This window comes from Rattus norvegicus, chromosome 9, assembly GCF_036323735.1.
Source record: "Rattus norvegicus strain BN/NHsdMcwi chromosome 9, GRCr8, whole genome shotgun sequence".
NCBI classification, from domain to species: domain Eukaryota; kingdom Metazoa; phylum Chordata; class Mammalia; order Rodentia; family Muridae; genus Rattus; species Rattus norvegicus.
The window spans coordinates 100935286-100958140 of NC_086027.1; the positions used below are offsets into that span (position 1 = coordinate 100935286).

General features: G+C 49.1%; 1 protein-coding gene across 2 annotated transcripts; it reads left to right on the forward strand.

Annotated features, from left to right (window-relative positions):
• Positions 1–8379: 8379 nt before the first annotated feature.
• Capn10 (calpain 10) lies at positions 8380–22625 on the forward strand. 2 transcript variants are annotated; one of them, NM_031673.2, is given in 12 exon segments: positions 10628–10891; positions 13795–13926; positions 15103–15299; positions 16069–16286; positions 17170–17311; positions 18004–18170; positions 18395–18657; positions 19435–19637; positions 19780–20041; positions 21506–21705; positions 21892–21937; positions 22188–22625. In NM_031673.2, coding segments are annotated over 12 exon segments (2001 nt in total). In that variant the 5' UTR covers positions 10628–10750; the 3' UTR covers positions 22218–22625.
• Positions 22626–22855: the final 230 nt, after the last annotated feature.

The window sequence follows — 22855 nt, forward strand, 5'->3', positions numbered from 1 at the left end:
AACACTGCCTGCCTGTGAGTCGTCACCAGTGAGCCTCAGTGGGTGCTTTGTTCTCACATCCCATGGCAAACCAACATTTCAAACCCCAACATTTGCTTCTACCCACAACGTACCCCAGTCAATACCACACCTGCCCAGTGTCCTGTTGGGCAGCACCCCTTCTCCTGGAGGACTTTTGCATAGAGGCTAATATACACCTCAGCCACAACGATCAGACCCACAAAGGGATGGTGGGGGTTTGTTTCCTCCCCTTCCCCCTTCTCAGGGCTACCCAGGAATCTGTACCAATGGAGGGGAGTTTAAGTGTTTCCAGGCAGTGCACCAGGGATTAAAAGACATGGAGAGGGTCTTGCCTATAGTGCGAACTCTTGAGGGTCATGTCCCATTTCTGCTCCCACAGACCACTCTAACCTGTGCATAGGAGTATTTAGCAGATGGTATGAGTTAGTCAGAGGAGCTGAGGTTGAAAGGTTAGGGGATATCTGCATTTCAAGAAAGTCGGGATGAATCAGGCAGGTAGGAGCATGGTATCTATGAAGTGTGAGTAAAGGTCAAAAAAAAAAAAAGTAAAATGGACAGGGGACCTGGAGAGATGGCTTAGTGGTTAAATGCACTGGCTGCTCTTCCTGAGGACCCTGATTCTATTCCCATGTCACCATAGCTACTCGTACCTGACTGTAACTGCAGTCCCAGGAGATCTGATACCTTCTCCGGACCTCTGTGGGTACCAGGCACGTGGGGTGCACAGATGTTTATGCAGACCAAACACTCACACATAAACTGATTTTTTAAACATTTTTAGAGGCCAAGCTCCTGATGGAAGAGACTGGAATCTGCAGAAACCTGAACCCCCTGAAGGCAGGGGGTCTGCATGTAGTCCCTGCGTTACCGAGAGCCTTTACCTGGATCCTTGGGGCCCAGCTAATGTTTTCTGGGACCCTTTCTAGAGGCTGTGTTTCGTGTAGCCTGGAGTGGCCATTAGCTCTCTGCTCCACTCGGGAAGTGTTCTGTAGGACTTCCGGCATAAAGACAAGGCACAACTGAGATCACCCCTGGTTAATGCCAACAACACAAGGGACAACATGAAACAATCCAAGCCTGCACTCAAAACACGGCTGGGGACCACGGGCAGAGAGCATCAGAGCAGACAGCTCAGACATAAACAGGACAGGGTATAAATGCACAATAGGAACAAGCCCGATGAAACAGCAGTAACGGCAGTAGCGTAGATGCCAGAGACTTTTAATTAATGCTTCATAAACAGCACACCAGGATTCGTGATAGCGTTTTCATACTCTATATACTGCACTCACATATTACCTTCTCAAGCCCCCTTCTCCACGAATTTCCTCCCATTCCCTCCATTTTTCGCTCTCTTCTCCCCTTCCTTCTTTAGTCTGCGTATTAGAAAACAGTTTTTTTTTTTTTTTTGGTCTGAGTCTAGCTTCTTTTTATTCTGTGTATATGAGTGTTTGTCTACATGTATGCAGGTCCTCTGTAAGAGAGGCCAGTCTTCTTAACCACTGAGCCATCCCTCCAGCAAACCCCCCCCCCAAAAACATTTCTGTTAACATGATAATCCCTAATTCTATCAAATTCCCTGCCAACGACATGGTTTCATAGCTCTCTGTGACTAATACTCCATTATAATTATTTACCATGTTTCCTTTATCCAGTTTATCTATTGATGGGTATCTAAGCTAATACCATATCCTGGTTGTAGTGAACAGTATGATAATAAAGATACGCAGGTATCTCTGTTGTAGACTGACTTAGAGTCATTCCAGTACAAACCCAGGAGTGGTTTAGCTCGATCATCTGGTAGCTGTATTTTTAATTTTTTTTAAAAATAACTTCCACATTGCTTTCCATGGCAGCTGCACTAGTCCATATCATGCTAGCAATTTTTTTGTTTTGTTGATTATATTAGCTATTCCCCATGACAGAAGCTCAATGTAGAATGTTGTTTCTTGGATTGATTTAAACGGCTACATGTGTCAATGTAGTTTTTTTTTTTTTATCTGAATGCCCCTGATGACTAGGGATGTTCAGGGTTTCTTTGTGTATTTATTGGTCATTTGTGAGTTTTATTACATGTATGTATTTGTTGTGTGTGTGTATGAATGTGTGTCATTGGTGTGCGCATGTCAGAGAATAATTTGTGGGAGTAGGTTCTCTCCTACTATATGGGTTCCATGGATCAAACTCAGGCCTTCAGACTTGATGGGGACCATCTTTACCTGCCAAGCTACCTCATCTGCCCCTGTATCTATTCTGTTGAGAACTTTCTATTGAGTTCACTTGCTTATTTAGTAATTTAGGTGATTTGGGTGAGGTTCAGTGTATCTATTTTTTGAGCTTTGTCTTAAGATTCCATTGCTGTGAAGAGACATCATGACCGAGGCAACTCTTATAAAGGACAACATTTAACTGGGTCTGGTTCACAGTTTTAGAGGTTCAATCCATTATTATCATGGCAGCCTCTAGGCAGACTTAGTGCTGGAGAAGAAACAGAGAGTTCTACACCTTGATCTGAAGGCAGCTAGGATGAGACTATCTTCTGCAGGAAGCCAGGAGGAGGCTCTCTTCTACACTGGGCAGAGCTTGAGCATAGGAGCCTCAAAGCCCCACCCCCACAGTGACACACGTCCTCCAACAAGGCCACACCCACCTCAACAAGGCCACACCTCCTAATAGTGCCACTCCCTGGGCCAAGCATATTCAAATCACCAGAGGCTTCTTTATAGATGCTACAGATAATATCCTGTCGATGTACAGTTGGCAAAGACCTTTTTCCATTCTAGGCTATCTCTTCGCGTTGTTTTCTTTGATATACAGAAGCTTTTTAATTTTGTTCAAGTCAATCTCTCATTCCTGTTGTTGCTTTATAGGTCATTGGTGTATTTTTCAGAAAATTTTTGTCTGTGCGTATATCTTGAAGCATTTTTCTCTAGCAGTATAAAAGTCCCAAGTCTTATAGCAAAGTCTTCGATCCATTTTGGTTTTCATAGAAGGTAAGAGAGCCATCTAATTTTATTCTCTTAGACGTGGATGTCCTCTTCCTAGCACCATTTGATGAAAGGCTGTCTTTTCCAGCACGTTTTTGAGCACCTTTGTCAAAAGCTGGTGTCTTGGCAGGCCAGATGACTCAGCATTAAAAAGTGCTTGCTATGCAAACCAGGAGTCCTAGGTTCGATCAATTCTCAAAAGTCCTCTACAGGTAAAGGGAAAGGACAAACTTCACAAAGTTATCTGTCTTAGTTAGGGTTTTACTGCTGTGAACAGACACCATGACCAAAGCAACTCTTATAAGGACAACATTTAATTGGAGTGGGCCTACAGGTTCAGTCCATTATCATCAAAATAGGAGCATGGCAGCATCCAGGCAGGCATGGTACAGGAGGAGCTGAGGGTTCTACATCTTTATCTGAAGGCTGCTAGCAGAATACTGGCTTTCAGGCAGCTATGATAAGGGTCTTAAAGCTCACGCCCACAATGTCATACCTACTCCAACAAGGCCACACCTACTCCAAAAGGGCCACACCTTCTAATAGTAACACTCCCTGGGCCACGTATATACAAACCATCACATTATCTTCTGATCTTCATACATGTAGATCATGGCAAGCATGTGTGCGCACACTCAGCAGGTGGGGGACTGTTGTGTTTTTAATCAGATGGCTGAACAGGTTTATTTCTAGGTCCTCTGTTCTATTCTACTGGTCTCTGAGTCTGCTTGTGCCACTACCATGCTGGCTTCTCTACTATGGCTGTGTAGTATGTAAATTTAAAATCAGCGAAGCCAATCGTTTTGCTGTTTCTTCTCAGGAAGTTTTATATCATATGAATTTTGGGATATATTTTCTATTTTGTGAAGAATGCCCTTGGATTTGATAGGAATCCCATTAAATCTGTCATCCATTTTGGTAATAGGGCCATATTAAAATTTTTAAGCTGAAATGTTGTCAGAATGCTCACAGTGAAGAGAATCATGCATTCCTTGTTGGCTTTTGCTTCAGTTCCTATTTCCAGGTTTCTGCCCTGTCCTTGAGTTCCTGCCCTGTATTCCCTCAGTAATACACAGTGTACTGGTTGGTTTTGGTCAAATTTGATACAGACTTAGACATATCTGGGAGAAAGGAATGTTAATTAAGAAAGATCCCTCCACAGGACAGGCCTGAAGGCAAGTATGTGGGGTATTGTCTGGATTAAAGATTGGTGTGGGAGGGTCCAGTGCCACCCCTGGCTAGGTGGTCCTAGGCAGTAGAAGAAGACAGGCTGAGTAAAACCATAAGCAGTACTCCTCCACGGATTCTGCTTTAGTTCCTGTCTCTAGGTTCCTGTCTTGAGTTCCTGCCCTGACTTCCTTCAGTGATAGACTATGAGTGCAGGTGTAAGCAAAACAAATCCTCTCCTCGCCAATTTCCTTATGGTCCTGGTGTTTTGTCACAGCAATAGAAGCCATAAAGGCAGTTACCTGGAATTATAAGATTAAATAAAACCTTTCTTCCTCAAGTTGCTTTTGTTTTATGACAGCAATAGAAACCCTAAGACAGAAATTGGTACCAGAAATGGGGTGCCGTTATGACAGGTCTTTGTGTTTTTGGAATAGGCTGGAAGATGATGCTAACAGCGGTGCAGGTGACAGGGCCTGGCTTATGACATTTCAGAGGGAAGTAAAAGCTCTACCAGGGAAGTCTAAGTGATATTTTGAATTGAAAGTGTGTGCTTCTGGTCAGCTTGTGCTAAAGAATTGGCTGCGGTTAATAAAAAGCACAGGATGACTAAAATGAAACCTTTCCCTTTCTGGGACAGAGCTTGGAAATTAGTGGTGATTGAGAAGAGACCAGGGTCATTAAGGTGAAATTGTGTGGGAGTATTTCCTCAGAGTTATTGCACAGAAGCCACGCCCCAAGAGGAGGCCAAGGCTGCATCTCCTGATGGTAGCCGAACTTGGTAGTGTGTGAGAGTCACCCAGGTAGTCGGTTTTGAAGGCATGAAGGAGTCATGGAGAGCAGTTGAGGCTTGGCATTGTGTGGCAGGGTAAGAATCACAGAAGAGAGCTCAGGAGAGGCTATTGTTGAGGGTGCAGCCCAATTACAGGGGAGACCCTAGCATATGGAAGGTACCAGAACCATGGGATGATCGCGAGGGACAGCAGCAACTCAGAGTGGAGCTGACTTGAGTCTATGAGACATGTTTCGTGTGTTATGGACAGCAGAGCTAGTGAGATGGCTCTTTAGATCCTCAAGTTCCTTAGCCCAGAAGATTGTCTCAGAATCTGACACTTAGCTTTGCACTGTTGGACATTGGTTTTGCTATGACTTGGTACTGTGCCCTGGTTCTTCCCTCTGGGAGCAAAAAAAAAAAAAAGTTCTTATTTTTGTTGTTTTATGGTAGCCCACAGTTGTGAGACCTTGGGTATTTTAGAGAAATTTTGAAATTTTAGAAAGACTTTTGACTCTTTTAAGGAGACATTGGACTTTTAAGTGATGGAAAGACACCAGGCCTCAGCAGATGGCCCATGTGGGTTTCTGGGGTGGTTCCTGTTCACATACCTAAAGTGCCTTGCATTTCAGATCTGCACACGGAACTCTGTATGTGCCTAGCCCAGGTTCACATCAGGATGCTTGTACCCTGTTCTGTCTCACGAGCTTCCTACACTCACGTTTTGGTGTGTTTGTCTCCCAATCCTGCAGGACCTGCAAGATTCTGTCTCTCTTGACACCCAACCACTAGCACTTGCTGGCCTAAACGTGCTATGTGTGGGCCATTCTGGAATGTGTGGTCCTCTTTCTTCCTCCCCAGTGCTGGAGTTACAGGCATGCTGCACTGCACCCAGCTACAACTTTGCCCTTCAGCGTGCTCTTTGTAGGAACCCAAGCCTCTTCTCCACTGAAGTCTCAGACACTGAGAAGGACTTGTCTCTGACCCCCAATGCCAAGTGTGATATATGTTTTTAGCTGACAAGAGTGCTGCCTCCGTTCACTCACTCCTAGAGTCGTGATTCTTACTACCCCCTAAATGAAACGACATTGTGACAACAGACGGTGACATCCGAGGTGGGTCACAAAACATGGTGGCATTCACATCTGCCTTCTCTTGAAGTTTCCTCTGGCAAAAACCTGCCCTCATAATCAGCTTGTGCAAAGATGAATTATGGTGGCCACACAGTGAGGAAGTCGGGCGTCACTTGAATTTGGAGTGCATGCCCTAGCCCCAGGCAAGCCTGCAGATGTGTTCAGCCCTAGTCTCACATTTTGACCTTATGTTGAGAGACCTGAAATCAGAACCGTGAATGGCTTGCTCCCTGTCCCCAACTAGAGGAAACTCTGGGACGGTGTTGGCTGTTGCGTTGTAGGCGGTAAAAGCAGAGTCCCTGCTCATCTTCCCACAAAGATCCCACAGTTTTCAACAGAACAACTCCATTTAGAGTGAACACATCCCCAATGGATAACAGATGGTGATTTTGCCCGACCAGCTAGATCACTTAGCAGTATTATGTCTGCACCAAGTTCTCAGTACCTTGGTCTTTGTCTGCTGGCATGGCACCATGTGATTACAAGCGAACTTCAGCAGTTGGAAGCACTCCAGCTGCACATGTTGGCACTTGGAGGCTTGGATAGGGGTACCCGCCTTTGTATTTTCTGCACATCACACCAGGAAGATCTTGGCCAACTCCAGGCTGCCCCGTGTGTGTATGCCCTGGTGCTTTTTCATCTATGACTTCATTTTAGTCACGTTTGAGGATTGAGAGATGTGATACAAAGCAGATGACTGGCCCTGGGCTCTGTGGGTGGGCAGTGAGGTGAAGTTGTTAGGAAATAGGTTGAGGAGCATTGACCCTTGTTGGAGACCTAGTCTCTCACTGGGATCTGAGGCTTGTTGAATTAGATTAGGCTGAATTAACATCAAGCATAGAGGTCCCAACCATGGCCCTCCAGCACAGAGATTGTAAGAGCATTGTGGTAGTTTGAATAAAGATGGCCCCCATAGGCCCACAGGGAGTGGCACTATTAGGCCTTGTTGGAGTAAGTGTGGCCTTATTAGAGGAAGTATGTAACTAGGGGTGAGCTTTGAGATTTCAGATGCTCGAACTAGGCCCAGTGCCTCATTCTCTTCATGCTGCCTGTGGATCCAGATGTAGAATCCCCAGGTACCTCTCCAGTAGCTTGTCTGTCTACATGCCACTGTGCTTCCCGCCATGATGATAATGGATTAAACCTCTGAACTGTCAGCCAGCCCCAAATGAATGTTTTTCCTTTCTAAGAGCTGTGGTCATAGTGTCTCTTCCCAGCAGTGGAAACCCTAACTAAGGCAAGCGTGTTATCATGTTCGGGGTTGTGTGCGCGCTAGGCACTTTAACCACTGGCCCAGCTATTGTCCCACTATCTAGATCTGGAGCACACCCTGCTTTCAGAACTTATGACCTCAGAGCTAGGAAGAGGGGTCAGAATTCCTAGATGACTTTAGCAAAAAACAAAGAACTGAAACCAGTGTTATTATGAGAGTATAGAAGCTGGAAAGTGTGTCCCCAGCAAACATGTTAGTCTACCGAAGACTACAGTACTCATCGTCTTCTCTGGCTGCTGTTGCCGGTCACTGAGGGCACGTCAGGTCTCTCCTCTCCAAGGCTGAGCTTGCCTCTTACTCTCTACCACTACCTTCGACCTAACCTGGTAACCTGAAGGCTGACCCTACTTTCATCTCTGCATCTCCATGAGAATGTGTAACCGTCAGAGAAATGCTTAGCTGTGACCACTCAACAGTGGACATATAGGGCTTCAGAACAGGATCGCCGGAGGTAGTCAGGGGACATTCCCTTGAAAAAACTAGAGCAGGCAGAAAGAATGGTTTAGAAAGCAGCAAGGAGGGCTCATGTTTCAAAGGGCTCCAAGACATCCATAGGTGTGCAAAAGGCTTTGATTCTGTCTTCCCACTGGAGGTTGGAGTGATGGTGGACATCAGTGTGGTAAAGGATTCTCACATGATGCTGTGATGTGAGCTGGAGCATGGGTTCCTTGCATGAAGAACCTCTGACTGTTAAGTTTTCGTTGTTATTTTGAGACAGGTTCTTGCTTTGTATCCCAGGCTGGCCTCATAATCCTCTGGACTCTTGTCTGAGTGTTGGGATTAGAGGTGTTCCCCCACAGCCAGTTTGGGCTCAGACTTTAAAGTGCCCAGCCAGCTTCACACTTCTTTTCATCTGTCCACCTAGACTACTACTAGTTCTTCTACCTTAGGATCTAAGCCCAGGGGTGGAGATGGGCCGGGAGGGAAAAGAAAGCCCTTTCCAAATCAGCTTCAGGAACAAGCCTACGGTCTTAGTCAAGGTTTTTATTTCTCAAAACATCATGACCAAGAAACAAGTTAGGGAGGAATGGATTTATTCAGCTTACACTTCCACATTGCTGTTCAACACCAAAGGAAGTCAGGACTGGAACTCACACAGGGTAGGAACCTGGAGGCAGGAGCTGATGCAGAATCCATGGAAGGGTGTTGCTCACTAAATTGCTTCTCCTGGCTTCCTTGGTTTGCTTTCTTATAGAACCCAGGACCACCAGCCCAGGGATGGCACCATCCACAATGGGCTGGGCTCTCCTCCCTTGATCACTAATTGAGAAAATGCCTTACAGCTGGGTCTCGTGGAAGCATTTCCTCAAGGGAGGCTCCTTTTTCTGTGGTTGATTCCAGCTTGTGTCAAGTTGACACACACAACTAGCCAGCACAGGCACATACGGGGAAGAAAACAGGTCATAGGGCTCTAGAATGAGGGTTAAAACAGGTCAATTGATAAGTTGCCCTGACACCATCTCTGACTAAAGTACAACCATCCTGCGGGTCTAGGCTACTGTCTTATCAGCATCAGCTGCCTTCCTGTCTATACTGGCTAGTTTTATGTCAACTTGACACAGGTAGCGAGTTATCAGAGAGGACGGGGCCTCAGAAGAGAAAATGCCTCCATAAGATCCAGCTGCAGGGCATTTTCTTAAGCCGGAGGGCCAGCCCATCGTAAGTGGTGCCATCTCTGCTCTGGCAGTTCTAAGAAAGCAGGCTGAGCAAGCCATGGAAGGGAAGTCAGGAAACAGCACCCCTCCATATGGAATGTGAGCAAAACAAGCCATTTTTTCCCCCAAGTTGCTTCGGTCTTGTTTCATCACAACAACAGTAACACTGAGACACTTTTCCTCCCAGATTCTGGAGGTAAGGCTCTGCCTGTGGCCCAGCCCTGAATGTGGCCTTAGGGAGCTGTTCTCCTGAGCTAACCACTCCTATGAGACTTCTGGGGGTGAACCAGTGGTGCGTAACTCTTGAAGGATGATTTGTCACAATTATTCAAGACTTCCTGGAAAACCGAGCCCAGTCCCCTAATGATTAGGTTCAACTCTAGGGCAGCTTAATATTGACCTGAGTCAATATTAAGTACAAAATGAAAAAGCATTCCAAAGAAATGTTGGGTTCTGTGGCTACTCTTCTTTTATAACCTCAGTAAGGGGATGCCTTGCACCTCAAATCATGGCGCTGAGACTTGGTGGAGCCAAGTAGCTGCCCCTAAGTACTGCCACAGCGGTAATTGTTGCTAGTGCAGGAGCAACTGTCTAAGTTCTGAAGCAGCAGGTTATGGGTAAAAGCTTGACCTGATTGTTCCTCTTTCCGCAATGGGTACTTGACCTACTTAACTGCACAAACCGAATTTCCTTTGACTACCTTTTATCCAAGACTGAGAAAAAGTGGGCCAGAGGCGGCAAAAATCAGAGCAGCCCTAACAGGCGGCAAACAGCAGTCTATACAAGGTCTGAAGCCTCTTCATCTCCCTTCTTGTCCCTGTATGAAACCTCTAGGTTGGAACAGGAACAGAGAACAGCCCCTGGCTGGTTTGCATCCTTCCTGGGAACTGGAAGAGCAGGTTCCAGAAGGAGAGTGCTATCACTGTCCTCCTGGCAGTGAATAATCGTGGAGCCACAAGTCCAGGTGGTCACCATTCAGTTAACAGAACCATAGCCTGGCCATTTAGGGGTTCAAAGAATGCTACAGCCGCATTCCGTGGCCATGTAAGAATTCACAGCGTCTAATTGTTTTGAGACGAGTGCCCGAACCCGGCAAGTTACAACCCCAATGACACCTCTGCCTCCCCAGGACAATACACCCGCCACCACGACGGAGGGGTAACAACAGGATTTGCTGAGCCACTTCCTCACTGGTTCTTTCAGAAGACAGGGAGGAACCACCGGTGTGCCAAGTTCCTGCCTCACACCGGAAGGAGCGAAGCATGCTGGGAAGTAGACAACGCCTGTGATCAGCGATATGTGCTGGAAATGGTGCTGCACGCTGGGATAGCACTGGCAAAGCGACCTAAACCAAAGTGACTTTTCAGTTTCCTGTGGTCCCTTAGACTCCGAGTTCAAGTGGCTACAGCCTCGTTGTCCGGGAATTGAAGCAAACTGATATCAGACTAGCGCCGCCTGGTTAGAAACAAGGAGACCACGCCCTCTCGCGAGAGCGGACCCGAGTCCTGCACGACCCGAAGCTGGAGCGCGTGCGTGGTTAGGCTCTGTCACATGACGCAAGCGCGGTTCCTGATTGGCTCCAGCCCGGTTACCTAGACAACGGAGCTCGAGGCGCTAGACAGCTCTGCACCAGTAGGTCTCGCGGTTAGCTAAGCAGCCCAGGTTTGCAGCGAAGGCAGCGCACTCGCTTCCGGGCGGCGACCGAGTCCAGGGGCCGCAGATGGGAGCCCAGGGCGCCGAAGATGCGGGCGGTCCGGGCCGAGACGCGGGCGCGGGAGCTCTTCCGGGACGCCGCATTCCCCGCCTCGGACTCCTCGCTCTTTTACAACTTGTCCACGCCTCTGGCCCAGTTTCGGGAGGACATCACTTGGAGACGGCCCCAGGTGCAGCGGGGTCCCTAGCCTGGGCGGGTATCGTGGATGCATTTCTCACGGAGGTGGACTCCGTGGTTAGCAGGACCTCTTCTTCAAGCCCATTCAGAAATGGTGATAGCCAACCCTGAGAATTCAAATGAGGTCGTTATCCCTGATTCAGGAGGACAGAAGCAATCTGTCTTTTAGATGTTGCCTTGGGGTTTCTACTAAATTATACTACTAACCAAAGTCAGGTAGTAGGGAGTTGTTTTGATATGAAGAAGGGGTTAGAGGCAGTATTTCCAGCCTCTATCCCACCACCTAAGTTTAGTCGGGTGTAATTCAATGTACTACGACAAATCTTTCTTAGCTATGCACTTTGCTTACATTCTTTCTAGTATCCTTTGGGGTATGAACACCAAAAGGTAGCACAGAACACAGGAACATTGTGCTTAACGATTGGGAAAAATCTAAGCGGCTGCTTTTCGGGTTTCCCTTAGATGGCACAGGCAGTTGGAACTATGTATTGTTAAATAGATAGGAAAGTTTCTAGTCACCAACCAGTAGTTTTGGGGTCGACTGGTCCATTTATTGCAGATGTATTCAGTTGCACAATTGTAGTTTCAGGTACAAATCTATTGACCCAGAGAAGCTCAGGGTGGGAGCTGAATAAGCTGGCACAACCCCTGACCATTATAACAAGCACAGCTCCCACGTTCTTGCTTCTATCCAGCCATCAGCCTTGGTCATTTGCAGCATACATGTGGATATTCGCCTCTCAGCAAGTTTTGGACTTGGTGCAGCTCAAATGGATGGATGTTCAGGCCTAGTGCTTTTGCTAGTGTTTTAGAAGTAGCTTATCAGCTGAAAGACTACCCAGGGAACAGCCTGTCCCACTTGCATATAGCGCTAACAGTGACAACTGGCCGGATTCCAGCCCTTGTGCAGCAGCTTGGCACAACGGCCTTGATAGGCATCCTGGCTTTCTTGAGCAACACTGAGAGGCAAGGGAGAGAAAGAACCCTGTGGGCTATGCCCTTGGGGTTTAGGTTTTGATTTTACTTTAAAAGGGGGTGTGTGTGTCAAAGGATGTACCTAGCCCCACAGTGACTTGATGTACAGGGTCAGGGTGGGGGGAGTGGAGGGGATAGGAGGGCATAGCACCCAGAGGGAGGCTTCTCTGAAGAGAAATGTTGAATAGGGGGAGGACTTTTGTGAGCAGGTACTGGGAGGAGAGGAAGGATTGATAATAGGTTATAAAGTGAATAAATAAAATTTAATAAATGAATTTCATGTGGTGGCTTACAGCCATTTGTATGTCCAGTCTGAGGGAATCCAGTGCAATCTTCTGGGCTCTGAAGGCACTACATGCACATGGACACACGGACAGATTCAAGCAAAACCCTCACACATAACATACAAATGGGTAAATATGTTATAGGCATCAAGAGAGACCTGTGGAGGGTTTTCAATTAAGGAGTGAGTTTGTTGGAACTGTTCTTTGGTGACTAGGACACAGAATAGTTATTATCATCTTGTTCTTTTCAACACTTTTATATTGTAGCCATGTGAGTGTATCTATATGTAATTGTAGCAACAGTTGTAAACAAGACAGAAGAGCAGTGGGAGGGAAATGATGGACAGGGCAAGAGTAGGGGCTGCACTTTCAGTAGTCCTTGAAGTCAGGATTGACATGCAGATGGGCTTTGCGGTAGACAGCTTTGGGAGTGATTTCTTGAGTTATTGAAATGGCCCTGAGCAGCAGGTAAGTTATTTACTAACAAGCTTAATGACCAAAGTGTGGTCTCTGGGACCCACATGATGGGAAGAGAAAACCCATTCCAGTAAGTTGGCCACTGGCCTCCATGTTCACACTGTGTCACAGACAAGCACACATGATTTACGTATAGATGAAAAGAGAAAGAAAGAAAGACTCTTGCTCCCTGGCCAGAGTGATAGATGGGTGGTGGTTTTCCTCCCTTGTCCGAGTGGAGTTGTTGGGTAAATGGGTCAGAAGCTCAGGAAGAGTATGACAGCTGGGAGAGGCCGTAACAGTCCAGCTTGGTAGAGCCACCCAGGACCTGAGTGGAAGGGGCAGAGGAGGGTCTCAAGACTTAGCCTTAAAACCTACTGTAGAAAGAGCACCCTAATGGGCAGTCAGCAGCAGGCGAGATGCAGCAGGCTGTGACGTCACGTACCAAAGGCGCATGTGGCATAATGGAGCTGGAGGGGGTCCCCATGCCCTTGAGGGAAGTTACTGAAGGACAGACAAGACATGCCTGTTGTATCTGACATCACGCAGGTGAAACTGAGGCAGTGTGGGAGATGATTGACTTGCCGAGAGTGAAGGGAGGGGCAGCAAGATTGGTAATTTCTCTGAGAAGCTGTCACTGAAGGGAGCCTAGGAAGGGAATACTGTCCTGTTAGATGTTAAAGATAGGAGAACTCCTTCCCCCATGGTCCGCCTCTGGAATGGGATGCCTAAACAGGTAGAAAGGAGAGGTAGCAGAAGGTGGGTAGGCGGCCAATGGCTTTTATGAAGCAAAGGACAGGTTTGGTAGCTGAGGTGTGCAGGCAGGGGGAATGAGAAGAGAGACAAGGCAGGAGGTATGTGGGACACTGAACCTAGTAGACACACAGTAGACTTTCTGCAATACAAAGGACCCGCCTGATATTTGTCACCACACATTTATAGAGTAGAGCTGATATCTAAACGTATTTAAAAGGGCCATCCATAATTGAGATCTTGGTGTGGGAGAAGTGTAGCAAAGGAAAAGCTGAAGGATAGGGTGACAGAGAAGTAACTTCTCCTTCCATCTGGGGCTGGAAGCTCAGATGATGAGAAAACACTCGCAGAGCCTGTCCTGGGTTCCTGTGTGCTACGTGAAGAGTAGCTGTAGGCGTGAGCTAACTCTAGGTGGCTTTGATTTCAGGACATTTGTGCCACACCTCAACTGTTTCCAGATAACCCATGGGAAGGACAGGTGAAGCAAGGGCTGCTGGGGGATTGCTGGTTCCTGTGTGCCTGTGCCGCCCTTCAGAAGAGTCGACACCTCCTGGACCAGGTACAGGCCACCTCAGGCTTCTTCCCACTCAGTTCCTTCTATGTGTACAGCACAGGAAGTTCTTCCAAACACAGGGCCTGCCGCAGCACATCTGATTCTGTGCAGCATGGGTGGAAAAGACAGTGACCCAAGTGTGTCCTGTCCACCAGACCAGAGCCACCCACACATTTGGGACACAAAATCAGGCCAAGCTAGCAGGTAGAACAGGGTCAGCAGAGGCAGCTGGTGTCTCTGGTTTGGAATTTGGTTTCTTTTTTTCTTTTTTTTTTTTCTTTCTATTTTTATTTTTTTCAAACATAGGTTTTAAATACCCACAGAAAAAGGTCATTGCAACTGTCTTCTGAGATGCAGTGCTACATGTTTTAGGTTGTCTCATTGCTCAGTTAAGGCGACAGTGCTGAGGGGTAACCCAGTCGTGACTCTTGTGTCCTGAGCCCTGGGCTGAGCTTGTCACTGTTGTTACCTCCCTGTACATACAGCCTTGTTGGCATCTGACTTTTCTGTAAAGGAAGGCACTGACACCATCGTCATCATGTTTCCTGTGTGTCTGGGTGGTAGAGCTAGCCCCCACCGAGTCTCCCTCATGAGTGTAGCCAGCCAGTTTGGGGCACTTGGCTATAGAAGCAGGAAGAGATGTTAGGCCTGTAGGTTATGGAAGCTGAGTGTAGCCGTGGTTCATGCCTTTGGTGGATCTCTGAATTCAAGGCCACCCTGGTCTACAGAGTGAGTTCCAGGGCAGCCAGGGCTACACTGAGAAACCCTGTCTTCAAACACAAAACCACCACTACCCCACCCCACCCCACCCCAAAAAATCGGGTTACTCCTGTCTGCCAAAGCTTTGGATTCAGGTCAAATGCTTATTTGGGGCAGTGAAATGTTGGCTATAAGCTTTAGGACATGAGGTATTTATATGAAAGTCTGGATTTTGTGTCTAGTTTGTGTTTGGTGTGATAGGGACATAATATATATGACATCCAACAGAGCCGAACCCTTTGCTCTCAGCAGGTGCTCATAGGGCTTCTGTCAAGGCTGTATGGCAAGGACACTGAGCAGCACAGGTGATGGTGGCTCTCGGGTGGCCCCTCAAGTGTCTGCAATGGAGGCTACACCGCAGGAATGCTGGGGAGCACACTGATGGTGACCCCATGCTGTCTGTCTGTCTTCTCCTTGTGTTAGGTCTTCCCTCCAGGACAGCCAGGCTGGTCTGACCAGGAATACCAAGGCTTCTTCACCTGTCGGATTTGGCAGTTTGGACACTGGGAGGAAGTGACCATAGATGACCGTCTGCCTTGTCTTGCCGGGAGACTCTGCTTTTCTCGATGCCAGAGAGAGGATGTGTTCTGGCTTCCCTTACTGGAAAAGGCCTACGCTAAGTATGTGTGATACAAAGGTGACGGGGTCAGCCAGGCTTCAGCACCAAGTTGTCTCCAGAGGCCCAGCTCATCTGCCCTGGGCTACAGAGTCCTATGCATTCCTCAGGGTCTGGCAGCCAGTCCTGTGGGTCCTGACATAGACGCTCTGTGTTTAGGACTACGATTTGCCCTCCCTGCCCACTCTTTCCCTTCCATATTTCCCAGCACTCCACAGAAAGGTCCCCTCATTCCTCAGTCCCAGTGCAAAGATGCCCCCGTGTATGTTTCCAGACATTCAGCTCAAGTAGTTTGTTGTCCAGTTGCAGGGGAGCGAGGAGCTTGGTGTGGAATAGCACTTAATTATTACAGCCCTGCACTCCCTTCTGCATGGGGTTACATCCATCTTGCTGAAGGAGGCTGGCAGCTTGTTGGGCAGGTGTCTGAGCAGAGGGACTCAGAAGGCTAGCAGAATGTCATACTTGGGACCATGGGGTTTGAGCTTGGGGTGGAGCTTCTCTGCCTCTGCCCCTTTGGCCCTTTGTCCTGCCCTTTGCTGCCCACACTAGAGGAAGGCTGGGTCTGAACCTGGGCAGAAAGCAACAGGAATATAGCAGATGTTGGTGTTTATAGGTGGATGAGGGTGTGATGCAAAGCAGAGAGGCAATCCTGGTGCCATGAAAGGGTGGGGTGGATACTTTGGGGGGCGGCGGGGTTGATCAGTTGTGGGAATAGGAGAGCCAAGAAGCTCCCAGTGGCAAGGTCACACTTCCTGTGTTTATTGGTTTCCCAGGGTTCATGGATCCTATGAGCACCTGTGGGCAGGGCAGGTGGCAGATGCCCTGGTGGATCTCACTGGCAGCCTGGCAGAGAGGTGGAGCCTGAAGGACATAAGGAAAGCCAGCGGCCAGCAGGACAGACCCAGTGGTGGAGAGCACAGAGCCTGTCAGCAGCTACTCCGTCTCAAGGACCAGTGTCTGCTCAGCTGCTCTGTGCTGAGCCCGAGAGCAGGTGCAGCTCATGGCCATAGTGCCCTCCTGTTAGCCCTCCTCCAGGGAGAGGTTAGCCTCCTTCTCCTGGACTAGTCCTTTCATGTAGGGCAAGGCAGGACCTGCTTTGTGTTCCCTGCTGCTCACAGGCAGCTTAGAAGCAGTAGCAAGAACAGCATCTAAGCTGACCACACCATCATCCCTGCCCCAGTTGCTCACCAAGCAAAGGCCAAAGCCATTTTTTATCTTACTGACATATTAAGGTTCATGAGGTAAAGTTTGTATATAAAATAAAGAAGAAAAAAAAGCTCACCTAAATAGAACTACTGTAAACCACTTAGAACTTTTTAGTGTACTTTTTGTTGTATACCACTTTTACATAAATTGGAATCTCTCCCCCCATTGCTGGACCTGCTGTGGTTTTTCTTTATCATCCAATAATGTTAGATAGTTTAGTTCAGATCTTTTTTCTTCTTCTTTTTTTTTTTTGTTTTTTGTTTTTTGTTTTTTTGGTTTTTTTTTTTGTTGTTTTTTTTTTTTTTTGTTTTTTTGTTGAGTTTCAGACTTGCTTAGAATTTAGGTAGTCAAGTGTTGGCCAGGTAGGTTGGTCTCAAGTCCTCAGTATGACAGTACTGGTTTCGTGTTTGAGAGCTGGCCCTGTACTGACACCCATGGTGAGAACTGAGGCCTAGAAGAAGGAATAACTGTGGGCATCATCGGTCCCTGCTGGCAGGGAGCCAGGGCCCAGCTTTCAGCCCTCATGGCCTGTGTTTAAAAACAGAGCTCCTTAGTGCTATGGAGACCTAGGGCATCTTCCATGGGCAGGAAAGCAGGAATCTGTGTGTCCTGTCCATTTTGGGGTCATAATGATGCTGGTCTTGCACATGACTGGGCTGTTCTCACAGGTGCTAGGGAGCTCGGGGAGTTCCATGCCTTCATCATCTCAGATCTGCAGGAGCTCAGGAGTCAGACTGGTCAGGGTATCCTCCTGCTGAGGATTCACAACCCTTGGGGCCGGCGTTGTTGGCAGGGCCTCTGGAGAGAAGGGTAAGTACTGGGAGCAGGCTCATGTGGGAAGAGGGGTCGTACCCTTTGGGCATCCGTGCCCATTGCTAGGCTCACCCTTTGTGTCATGTCCACTTGCCAGGAGGGTGCTTGCCTTCCTGTAGCAAAGCTCACTCTCTCCCATTTGTGTACTGAAGTGCTTGCTTTTTCTAGGTCTTGGAAGAACTAGGATCATGTAATATTTTACGGGGTTTTACCTTGGGTACCTATAGGATAGTGAATACCTCGCCAGGGTTTTGGTTGAGTAGGCGTTTGAGGGTGACTTACAGCTAAAGTCCTCAGTTCACTTTTAAGACCCAACTAAGCCAGGATCCCCTTGAGGCCTGAGAGCTCTGTGGCTCTTGGACCCCAACCACCCTCTGAGCCCAGGCTGGGTCTGGAGCCACTAAACTGAACAGCACTACTCAACATGACTGCTCCCCCAGACACTGAAGGCCGCCTCGGCTCGAATGGCCTTAAGAAGGCAGCTTCTTTCAGTGTGTGGTCCTTCTGGGAAGGAAAGGTTCTGAGGAACAGCCAGCACATAGAAGACACCTTCTATAGGACACTTAGCAAAGGAATTTACTCTGCAGTGTATGGCAAAATTTTGGGGCTCTCTGCCCAGCCAGGGTTCCATTGCCTTATTTACCAGTTGATAATCCCTTGAGCTTGCACTGAAATGAGATTTCCTGCAGCGGTGAAGGGTGGAACCAGGTAGAGCCAGCTAAGGAGTCTGAGCTGCTGGCACAACTCCAGGAAGGAGAGTTCTGGATAGAGGAAGAGGAGTTCCTCAGGGAGTTTGATGAGGTCACCATCGGCTACCCAGTCACAGAGGCCGGCCACCTGCAAAGTCTCTACACAGGTAGGACCGCCAGCAGGAGTGGACCCTCCTTTGTGAAGCAAGGAGCCTGCATAGGCTGGCACAGCAGGGACTGAGTACAGTCATTTCTGTCTGATTGGGGATTTGGAGAAGGGAGCCAGTGTGATTCTCAGAGGGTGAGCTGACTGCCACTGGGGTGTTTACCTTGGCCTGTGGAGCTAGCAAGATCCTCTCAGAGCTGACACGTATGCTCTCCCACTCACTAGAGAAGGTGCTGTGCCATACGCGGGCACTGCCTGGTGCCTGGGTGACAGGGCAATCAGCTGGAGGCTGCCGGAACAACAGTTGCTTTCCCTGCAACCCCAAGTTCTGGTTACGGCTCTTGGAACCCAGTGAGGTGTGTGTGGCTGTCCTTCAGAGACCCCGGAGGCGCTTAGTGGGCCAGACCCGGGCACTGGCGGGTGCCAGCCCTGCACCAGTGAACCTCCCAGGCAAAGACTACCAGGCTGTGGGCCTGCACATCTGGAAGGTGAGTCCATCTGCTGGTCCCATGGTGGAAAGATATGCAGACATATTGGAGGCTGGGGACCCAGGAGCTCCCATCCTTGGCCTTTGATTCCTCTGTCCATGTTCTCTGTCATCAGACACCTCTGATACAGCAAGAAGCAGCTGATTGAAGGCTACCCACCCCATCCAGAGGTGGAGGCTAGCTCGCTCTCTGCAGCCCCATCTTCCTCAAGGGAAGAGTTTCCCATCACACTAGGACTGCTGCTTGCCTTGTGTACTCCACCTAGCTGCCATCCTCTGATTCCTCCGTTACAGCCTAACGTGTCTAGGGTACTTTTAGTGTGAGGCATTTGGTCAATTTTACCAACTGGTATCTATTTCCTAGAACAGGTAGGTCAGGACTGGCTCTTTGCTTATTACTCAGTGGCCGTATTTTAATCTTGTACACCTTGATACCATGTGACAACTCACACCACTGTTCATTATCCCTCTGTGAGTGTGGCCTGTGTCATGGGCCTTTCCTCTTGCGAAGAAGTTCCTGGAAAGCACCTTCTGCAGCATTCCCCAGGCTGCACTGGGCCTCATTGAATATAGCTCTGCATATGCCTGTCTGCCCCTTTGACAGAAGCCCTGGGTCTTTGGCATCTTCCCCTGACTCTAGCAGAGAATGCTGTGGGCTGCCTATAGACTTGGACTTTTCAAGTCTCCAGGGAGCTTTGCCTGAGCAGTGAGGAGCAGGGAGGCAGAGGCCCAGACCACAGGTGTAACTCTCCTTAGCCGCCTGCCTCCACTCATGCAGGTAGAGAAACGGAAGATCAGCCTGCCCAGAGTCCTGTCTGCACCCCCGGTGGCTGGCACTGCATGCCATGCGTATGATCGTGAGATCCACTTGCGTTGTGAGCTCTCACCAGGCTACTACCTGGCTGTCCCTAGCACCTTTTTGAAGGATGTGCCAGGGCAGTTCCTGCTCCGAGTCTTCTCCACCGGGAAAATCTCCCTCAGGTGAGGAGCCAGTGCTAGCTGGGTCTCCTCCAGCTATGCTGAGGTCTGGGGAGGAGCAAGGGTGCGCTCAGTGTGAAGGTAGGACTTGGCAGGGTCCTTTGGACCAGGCTGCCAGTGCCTTCTGTGTTTGTCCTCTTGACAGTGCCGTCAGGCTGGCCACCAAGGGTGCATCACCTGGAGCAGCCCTGCCTGCAGGCGAGTGGGAGACTGTGCAGTTGCAGGGCAGCTGGAGAGCTGGCCAGACAGCCGGGGGCAGTAGAAACTTTGCCTCTTACCCCTGCAATCCCTGCCTCCCCTTCTCTGTTCCTGAGGGTGCTGGTCCCCGCTACATCCGTCTCACCCTGCAGCAACACTGCCGGCTCAGTGACAGCCAGCTCCACCCCATTGGTTTCCATGTCTTTCAGGTGAGTTAGGTTTGAGGAGAGGCCCACAACTGTGACAGAGGCTGGCTTCTGTCATTTCGGTCTAGTGGTCCAGCTGGCTGGCCTCATGAAAGACTCAGAAAGAAAGACTATTCACTGGGGTCATTTGGGATAGTTCACCTCACTCCAAATACCCTGTCTGAGGTCATTCCATCCACTGTGTGCCTCCTACCTCTGACCCTGGACTCTGGACTTCTCTAGGGCTTCTAAGGCAGAAGCCCAGCCTTGAGGTGTATGTGGCCCCAGGCAGTTACTGTAGAGAGGCCTTGCTCACCTATGCCACATGCAGTAGTCACACACCCATGGGCAGTCTCACAGCCCATGCTTTCCTGTGTCACTCTGTTCCAGGTGGGACTGGCAAGAGCTCTTCTATGATGGAATCAGGTAGAGCAGGACAGAAGTCTGGGCTTCTGTTGGAAAGGGCCATAGACTCCAGAAGGACAAGTAACAGCAGAGAGACCTGTACTTGGCCACTGCCAGTCGCAGGACAGCTTGGTGGTCAGGCGCTACAGCCACAGTCAACAAGCCAAGAAGATTCTAGATAGATATTTGCACGGTTGAGGCAAAGTTCTTCTGGGAACTGTACTTTGAGGCTGTCAGCCCAGGGCAGCCATAGGTAATGGAGGAGAGGCCACACCAGAGGGCCTCAGCATGGAGGTTCTGTGATGGCCCAAGGGCTCTGCTTACCTCAGGTTGTCTGCCAGGCTGCTCTGGATGGAGAAGTCAGTGAGTCTCAGATCTCCCCAGGGTGCTTCTTTATCATTTCTGCCTCTCTGCTAGCAGGCAGGGAACACACTGACTGAGCAAAGTGTTAGTTGGTGAAATGGGAGAGGGGAGAGAAGTGCTGTGCTAGAGGTCAAGGGTCATGGGCTACAGATTCCATGGTGACAATATCGAGGCTTCCCATCCCATAAGGCTGTGTCCATTTGGGCTCTCACTTCACAGTGAGCATTGGCAGAGGGTGTATTGGCCTACAACGGGATTCACTCTTCTGGCTGGAGGCATCTATACCTGGAATGCAGGTGGCATGGCAGGGAGAGAACAGGATTTTTTCATTAAGAAAGTTCTGTTGAGGCGTGTCCGTATATCCCAGAAAGCTGGACTCCCGGAATCTTGAGTCAGACCACCTGGATTACAAACTAGAGTGCCCTGCCCAGGGCCATCCAGTACTCCTGAGTGCTTTTGTGTCAGGGCCTGGTTAGCGTGTGAAACTGACTACTGAAGATCTGGTGTCCTTCAGGGTAGGTGCCCTTGGCAGGGCCTCTGACAAGAGTGTCCTGTCTCCATGGCTCTGCTCCTCAGCACAGTGGTTCCATAGGTCAAGGATTGAGACACTCAGGTGCACCAGCTGAGCCAGGGCAGTGTTCCCTCAGCTGGTGCTGTGCAAAGTGAGAGCAAACCATGCCACCCTGAGTAGGGCTCTATGCCGATTCCACTGTTGCCCAGGTTCCAGCAGACGGTGAAAAACAGGATGCGTGTTCCCTGCTGCTCCAGGAGCCACTGCTAAGCTGTGTACCACATTGCTATGCCCAGGAAGTAAGCCGCCTCTGCCTCCTTTCTGCGGGGAACTACAGGATTGTGCCCTCCACCTACCTGCCAGATACAGAGGGTACCTTCACAGTGACCATAGCAACCAGAATAGACAGGTAGGTCTTCCATATGAGCCTTGTGCATGGCCTGCATGTCCAGGCTCCTGCCTTCCGAGCAGAGCCAAGAGGTGGGCCTGTAGGCTGAGACCCCCTGCCTGCTGGTCTAAGCCTGGGAGTAGGGCCTGGGTCTGGTGGGAGGAATGTAAGGCAGTTTTGGAAGATGACTAGATGTTCTTTCCACAGACAGTCCATTCACAGCCAGGAGATGCTGGGCCAGCTACTCCAGGAGGTTTGTATGTAGTACACTTGCCTTGCTTGACTCTCCTGCCCACATCTGCTTGGTGGTCTGGGTCTTAATTCCCTTACCCTCCTCCCTTGCCTTGCTGCAAGTGACCTCTGAGATAAACGGTGCTGTGACACCGTCATAAAGAGCCACAGAATAGAACCCTGGGAGCTGGACTGAGTGTCATTCTCAGGTGGTGTTTGGAAGGACAGTGGGGAACAGGGGCTGGGCCCAACCTTCCCCTCTCCCCGTGCAGGTCTCCTTCATGGCAGTGATGAAAGCCTGACACAAGAACCTGTGTGCTGGCTGTGGCCAGAGTGGCTGTTTCTCCTGCACCCAGCATCCAGGCACATCTCCAACCAGTCATGAGCCAAGCTTCTCCTCAGCCCTGAGGCCTAGTGTGGATCTTAGGGCTAAAATAGGGTGCTTTGTCCTGGATTGAAGACATCTTGGGGTCCAGTGGGTACTGCAGGGCGGGGCTAGGACTCCCAAGTGGTATCTTCATTCCTCAGTGAAGGCCAGGAGGGTCCCTGGGGCCCAGGTTTGCTGTGGAAGGCTTTGCAGAATCCACATTCCCTTCTTGATTTTGGAAGCCTTATTACACCAGGCAGGCAGATTGTGACAAATGCTAAAAACTATTTATTACTTGAAATATTTTTGGAATGTGACTTTATAAATAAACATGAATAATTTATGAATTGCTCTTGTTCTAAAAAGCCCAAGGCCCAATTAGCATTCTAGTAGCCAGCCACACAACTGGAAGTGCGCCAAGACAGGTGAGGGCAGCTAGGGCTCTGGAAGAGGCAAGGGATGGGAAACAAAAGATTTTGGCCATTTTGGCATCCTACTTTGGCCTTCCTGAACTGCAGTCCCACCTGGACTGTGACATTCAATCCCAGCAATGTGCTGACGGTATCAATCGTT

Coding starts and splice junctions, on each gene's coding strand:
- Capn10 (XM_039084156.2), top strand. CDS start 10,751: ATGCGGGCGGTCCGGGCCGAGACGCGGGCGCGGGAGCTCTTCCGGGAC. Junction 13,927..15,102: donor GTCGACACCTCCTGGACCAG/GTACAGGCCACC, acceptor TCCTTGTGTTAG/GTCTTCCCTCCAGGACAGCC. Junction 17,312..18,003: donor CAGGGCCTCTGGAGAGAAGG/GTAAGTACTGGG, acceptor GATTTCCTGCAG/CGGTGAAGGGTGGAACCAGG.